At 42.2% G+C, this 7386-nt stretch overlaps 1 protein-coding gene across 1 annotated transcript; it reads right to left on the bottom strand.

The window, feature by feature from the left end:
- Window positions 1-795: 795 nt before the first annotated feature.
- On the bottom strand, window positions 796-5012 carry LOC101733000. Its single transcript, XM_004918164.3, has 4 exons — window positions 4587-5012; window positions 2263-2389; window positions 1311-1384; window positions 796-1220 (listed from the first exon to the last, which is right to left on the bottom strand). The coding sequence occupies exons 1-4, from the start codon at window positions 4909-4911 to the stop codon at window positions 859-861; spliced, it is 888 nt and encodes a 295-aa protein (XP_004918221.2). The 5' UTR covers window positions 4912-5012; the 3' UTR covers window positions 796-858.
- Between the last annotated feature and the right edge of the window lie 2374 nt (window positions 5013-7386).

Below are 7386 nucleotides of genomic sequence, written 5' to 3'. Positions count from 1 at the left end.
TACCAGTGCAGGAATGGCTGCCCCCGGGGCTACACAGCGGGGTATTTATATAAACTATAGTAGGGTTTCTGTAGCAAACACCCCAGCTGTACCAGTGCAGGAACGGCTGCCCCCGGGGCTACACAGCGGGGTATTTATATAAACTATAGTAGGGTTTCTGTAGCAAACACCCCAGCTGTACCGGTGCAGGAATGACTGCCCCCGGGGCTACACAGCGGGGTATTTATATAAACTATAGTAGGGTTTCTGTAGCAAACACCCCAGCTGTACCGGTGCAGGAATGGCTGCCCCCGGGGCTACACAGCGGGGTATTTATATAAACTATAGTAGGGTTTCTGTAGCAAACACCCCAGCTGTACCGGTGCAGGAATGGCTGCCCCCGGGGCTACACAGCGGGGTATTTATATAAACTATAGTAGGGTTTCTGTAGCAAACACCCCAGCTGTACCGGTGCAGGAACGGCTGCCCCCGGGGCTACACAGCGGGGTATTTATATAAACTATAGTAGGGTTTCTGTAGCAAACACCCCAGCTGTACCAGTGCAGGAACGGCTGCCCCCGAGGCTACACAGCGGGGTATTTATATAAACTATAGTAGGGTTTCTGTAGCAAACACCCCAGCTGTACCAGTGCAGGAACGGCTGCCCCCGGGGCTACACAGCGGGGTATTTATATAAACTATAGTAGGGTTTCTGTAGCAAACACCCCAGCTGTACCAGTGCAGGAATGGCTGCCCCGGGGCTACACAGCGGGGTATTTATATAAACTATAGTAGGGTTTCTGTAGCAAACACCCCAGCTGTACCGGTGCAGGAACGGCTGCCCCCGGGGCTACACAGCAGGGTATTTATATGTTACTGTTACTTTAAGGGATATCCTGTGCCAGCTGACTTGTCTGCAATGTGTCCGTGCCTAGTTAGCCTTCTCCTATCCTCTCTCTCCTTTATGTCTCTATCATGCAGAAATTTAATCAAAAACTTCTTCCTCTCGATCCTCTCTTTCCTCGGGTTCCTCGGATATTTCATTTGGAACTTGACATCTTCCAGGGCACAGTAGAGAAACTTTAACACCGCTTTGTGCCTCTCCGGCGTTTTGTGGTGATCTCTTTTTGTGTAATTCTCCAGCTTTATTATTTGTTCCACTCCCATGAGTTTGAAATCATTTTCTGCCTTTGTGGAGTCGCCGGATGTTTTATGAGTGAGGACCACAATGGGGTATACGCCTAGAAGAAGAAAGAAGGTCCATAATGAGGAAACATATTTGGAGCAATAAAGACAAATCTTTGGGGATCTACCAGCCAATGAAATCGCACCTGTCATAAGTCGGCAGTTTTCAATGAACTCCTTTGTCTCTTTCTTCTCCCCATCGCTAAGTCCTTTTTTCACACTGCGGACAAAAATAATATTAAGATCAATTCGGAAGTTGCTCGTCCGCAAATTGAATATTTTCATCGCACATTTCAACTCGAAGTTGCAATATCAGAACAGATAGAAGATATTAAGAACTATGGATTCCCGGTGCAATTCTGTATTTCCGTGTTGGCGAATTTTTCCCAAACATTTTCTGCACCAAAAATCCGCAGAGAAAAGGAAAAACTCTTGGTTGCCTCAAAAAAGTTGCACATTTTTCACCGTTTCTCCATTCACAAATGGGACAGGTTCGCTCATCACTAATTAGGACTCAACAATATTTTGTAGCTTTATTGTGAGTTAATGTTTGAACAACTATAAGACAACAATGAAGGGTTTTTTGGGGATTTTTGTCCGGTTTGATCAAATTCAACAAATTTGAAGACCAGAATTGGGCTTCACATTGCAGGAAGATCCTCCCAGTTGAAAGGTGTAGGAGATACCCACCAGACATTGAAAAACTAATGAGAACATCCCCTTCTCTGCCTTTCTATCTTTCTCCATATAAATGGTAAGTCGGGAGGGAGGAGGGGGTTATTCTTCCCCTTTACAGAGCGCTGGTAAGGCCCCATCTAGAATATGCTGTTCAGTTTTGGTCTCCAGTGCTCAAACGGGACATTATTGAGTTAGAGAGGGAAGGAATTGGGCAAATTAGAGAGGCTTCAGATGGGGTTTTTGCCTTCCTCTGGATCAACAGGCAGGTTATATATAGGCATTATGGTTGAACTTGATGGACGTACGTTTTTTTTTTTCAACCTAACTTACTTACTATGTAGATGTATATATTATACTTGACAATCAAGTTTCTTTGAATACTTATATGAACGCTGGTATATGTTGAGTGCATTCTCTTACCTGTAAACGAATATTGGAACCGTTAAGTCTGTGAAATTTGGGTCCATTTCAGAGTCCTCCAGCCTAGAAATCATTGTCTCAAAGTCATTGGTCCACTCTACTGTCTCATTAAGTGGAAGGAAATTCCCTAGCAATAAAATGGGGATTTCATTTGTAGACAGTTTATTTACTGTAGGAGCTGCTCATATAATACAATGCATTAGCAATAACATGGGAAAGGCTACTATTTATCCTATACTGTGTCATCAGCATTACTCTTTAATAAACCTTATGTTGAGTTACTCTATGTTACTCTGCCTCAGGGAATGTTGCCCCAAATGCCCGGCCATAGACCTAAACCTTCTGTTGAGTTATTCCATGTCACTCTACTGCAGGGAATGTTGCCCCAAATGCCTGGCCATAGACCTAAACCTTCTGTTGAGTTATTCCATGTCACTCTACTGCAGGGAATGTTGCCCCAAATGCCCGGCCATAGACCTAAACCTTCTGTTGAGTTATTCCATGTCACTCTACTGCAGGGAATGTTGCCCCAAATGCCTGGCCATAGACCTAAACCTTCTGTTGAGTTATTCCATGTCACTCTACTGCAGGGAATGTTGCCCCAAATGCCTGGCCATAGACCTAAACCTTCTGTTGAGTTATTCCATGTCACTCTACCGCAGGAAATGTTGCCCCAAATGCCTGGCCATAGACCTAAACCTTCTGTTGAGTTATTCCATGTCACTCTACTGCAGGAAATGTTGCCCCAAATGCCTGGCCTTAGACCTAAACCTTCTGTTGAGTTATTCCATGTCACTCTACTGCAGGGAATGGTGCCCCAAATGCCTGGCCATAGACCTAAACCTTCTGTTGAGTTATTCCATGTCACTCTACCGCAGGAAATGTTGCCCCAAATGCCTGGCCATAGACCTAAACCTTCTGTTGAGCTATTCCATGTCACTCTACCGCAGGAAATGTTGCCCCAAATGCCTGGCCTTAGACCTAAACCTTCTGTTGAGTTATTCCATGTCACTCTACTGCAGGGAATGTTGCCCCAAATGCCTGGCCATAGACCTAAACCTTCTGTTGGGCTATTCCATGTCACTCTACTGCAGGGAATGTTGCCCCAAATGCCTGGCCATAGACCTAAACCTTCTGTGGGCTATTCCATGTCACTCTACCGCAGGGAATATTTCCCCAAATGCCTGGCCATAGACCTAAACCTTCTGTTGAGCTATTCCATGTCACTCTACTGCAGGGAATGTTGCCCCAAATGCCTGGCCATAGACCTAAACCTTCTGTTGAGCTATTCCATGTCACTCTACTGCAGGGAATGTTGCCCCAAATGCCTGGCCATAGACCTAAACCTTCTGTTGAGCTATTCCATGTCACTCTACCGCAGGGAATGTTTCCCCAAATGCCTGGCCTCTCCTTTGGAGGGCCCACAGGCCTCCAGTTGGACAGCCCTACTTTATGCTATCTGTATATGCCAGTGAGTGATAAGAGGAGATGATTCCTGGCAAAAAAGTTGATAGAAATACAAAGGTGGAGCACAAACAGATAAAATGGAAGTACTCTGATGGTGCCATGCACTCTATAGGGAGTTCTATATATTATAAGGAACTCCTCGGGGACATAAGTGACTTATAATATCCCTATATGTTACAATAGGGGGCACTTTATTCACTATAAATTATAAGGAACTCCTCTGTGACTTATAATATCCCTATATGTTACAATAGGGGGTACTTTATTCACTATATATTATAAGGAACTCCTCGGGGGCTTATAATATCCCTATATGTTACAATAGGAGACACTTTATTCACTATATATTATAAGGAACTCCTCGGGGACTTATAATATCCCTATATGTTACAATAGGGGGTACTTTATTCACTATATATTATAAGGAACTCCTCGGGGACTTATAATATCCCTATATGTTACAATAGGAGACACTTTATTCACTATATATTATAAGGAACTCCTCGGGGGCTTATAATATCCCTATATGTTACAATAGGGGGCACTTTATTCACTATATATTATAAGGAACTCCTCGGGGACTTATAATATCCCTATATGTTACAATAGGGGGTACTTTATTCACTATATATTATAAGGAACTCCTCGGGGACTTATAATATCCCTATATGTTACAATAGGGGGTGCTTTATTCACTATATATTATAAGCAACTCCTCGGGGGCTTATAATATCCCTATATGTTACAATAGGGGGCACTTTATTCACTATATATTATAAGGAACTCCTCGGGGGCTTATAATATCCCTATATGTTACAATAGGGGGCACTTTATTCACTATATATTATACTACTTACCCAGTTGGGCGTAAATTTCTCCCGTCTCAAACGCATTGAACCTGGAACACCCCCTGTTATCCACGATGGTGATGGTGCGGGTGAGTCGATAGGCTTTCCTGTTGAGGGTGACCCCACCGTGGGACCTTGATGTTTTTGCACGCCTCTTGTAGTCTCCATCACCCAATACGTACTTGCATGAGTTGATGAGGGAGGACTTGCCATGGCCCATATACCCAAACAGCTGTAGGAGAACTCGGTTATAGCCCTGGCTTCCAAGAGCGCATTTGCCAAGGCTGAACTGGAGAATATGGTCCCTCACATGATCTTCAGGTCTTTCAGCCATGTCTTCTGTGTCTGTCAGTGAACGGCAGTATAAAATGGCAGGAATCAAAAGTGAAAGTGGGGCTTTTGAAGAATGTTTCACGCCCTAATGTTCCCGAAACTCTCAGGTCTCTGCAGTGGGAGGATTCTGTTATTTACACTACATGTAATTGGATATGTTAGGAATGCCCCGCCTTACCCCTTGTTTGTTTGGCTGAAACTACTTACCTGAAAAAGAGAGAAAGAATTCCATTTATTTATGAACACTCCTCTATTTAACAAGTATTCTAGTACATAAATATTCTGCTTAGCAAGGGCTAAAGCATGCTGGGAGTTGTAGTCCAGGGTTGGATTCCGAAATCAGCAGAGTTTAATGAAACTATTCACCAACATTAACAGTCAAAGGCCCATTTGTAGTACAGGTATAGAAGCCATTATCCAGAATGCTCGGGACCAAGGGTATTCCGGATAAGGGGTCTTTCTGTAATTTGGATCTTCATATCTTAAATTTACCAAAAATTCAATAAAACATTAATTAAACCCAATAGGATTGTTTTGCATCCAATAAGGATTAATTATATCTTAGTTGGGATCAAGTACAGGTACTGTTTTATTATTACAGAGAAAAGGGAATAATTTAACCATGAAATAAACCCAATAGGGCTGTTCTGCCCCAATAAGGGGTAATTATATCTTAGTTGGGATCAAGTACAGGTACTGTTTTATTATTACAGAGAAAAGGGAATCATTTAACCATTAAATAAACCCAATAGGGCTGTTCTGCCCCCAATAAGGGGTAATTATATCTTAGTTGGGATCAAGTACAGGTACTGTTTTATTATTACAGAGAAAAGGGAATCATTTAACCATTAAATAAACCCAATAGGGCTGTTCTGCCCCAATAAGGGGTAATTATATCTTAGTTGGGATCAAGTACAGGTACTGTTTTATTATTACAGAGAAAAGGGAATCATTTAAACATGAAATAAACCCAATAGGGCTGTTCTGCCCCCAATAAGGGGTAATTATATCTTAGTTGGGATCAAGTACAGGTACTGTTTTATTATTACAGAGAAAAGGGAATCATTTAACCATTTAATAAACCCAATAGGGCTGTTCTGCCCCAATAAGGGGTAATTATATCTTAGTTGGGATCAAGTACAGGTACTGTTTTATTATTACAGAGAAAAGGGAATCATTTAACCATGAAATAAACCCAATAGGACTGTTCTGCCCCAATAAGGGGTAATTATATCTTAGTTGGGATCAAGTACAGGTACTGTTTTATTATTACAGAGAAAAAGGAAATCATTTTTAAAAATTGGAATTATTTGCTTCTAATGGAGTCTATGGGAGATGGTCTTTCCGTAATTTGTAACTTTCTGGATAAGGGGTTTCAGGATATGGGATCCCATACCTTAAATAATTAACTACTTTATATAAAATGATGACTTACCCCCATATGTAATAAATAGCACAAAGTTTGCCCAGATGCAGTAACCCATAGTAACCAATAAAATGTTGACCAGTAAATGCTACCTGCTGATTGGTTCCTATGGGTTACTGTTCCTGAGCAAACTTAGGGGAATATTTATCATTTATCTATTTATGTTGTTCATAGCAGCCAATGAGATGCTTTGGTTTGGTTTTGTAACTGTTCAAATCTAGTTGCTGATTGGTTGCCCTGGGAAACATCACCGATAATGCTCCACTCCACTCTTTACACAGCAAGGGGCCTGACACTTGGGATGTATGAAATACAGGCCCCTTGCTGGTACCTTACATATAGAGATAATGATGTCATTTTCCCGTCATTATATGGCACAGGAATCAGACATAGGGATAAAGGGACAGACTTGTTCAGTGGTGGAAACTTAATTATAGATGCAAGAGAAGTGACCAATGAGAATGCTGATTCCCAGCACTGTGTCAGGCCCCTTGCTGGTACCTTACATATAGAGATAATGATGGCATTTTCCCGTCATTATATGGCACAGGAATCAGACATGGGGATAAAGGGACAGACTTGTTCAGTGCTGGGAAACTGTGCTTAATGCTCCCAACTCCAATTGCAGGAACAGAGAACAGGGAGCCAGATTTATACAGATCAGCTGGGATTCTCATTGGAGGATTCTTTTGCATTTCAATGCTGTCCAAAGGTCCAATGACAAAGTGACCAATGATATTGGTTGCTATCTAATCAGAATGGATTATAAGACAAGGCCCATACACTCAACTTTTTATTATTGTTTTTGTACACTTGTCATTCTACCATAGGTCAAATGTCTTCAAGCAAGGACAGCGCTGGTGTTTCCAGGGGCATCTTTGGTCGAAAGTCTAACCAGACACAGCTTGATGAGTTTAAGAAAGAGCACCACAAGGAGATACCCAGCATAAATCAGGAACATTGTTCATTGATTACCAGACTGGTTCAGCAACATCAGGCAGAGATACCCAGACTGGTTCAGGAACATCAGGCAGAGATACCCAGACTGGT

This window comes from Xenopus tropicalis, chromosome 9, assembly GCF_000004195.4.
Source record: "Xenopus tropicalis strain Nigerian chromosome 9, UCB_Xtro_10.0, whole genome shotgun sequence".
NCBI lineage: Eukaryota > Metazoa > Chordata > Amphibia > Anura > Pipidae > Xenopus > Xenopus tropicalis.
This window is presented reverse-complemented; position numbering and strand designations above follow the sequence as displayed.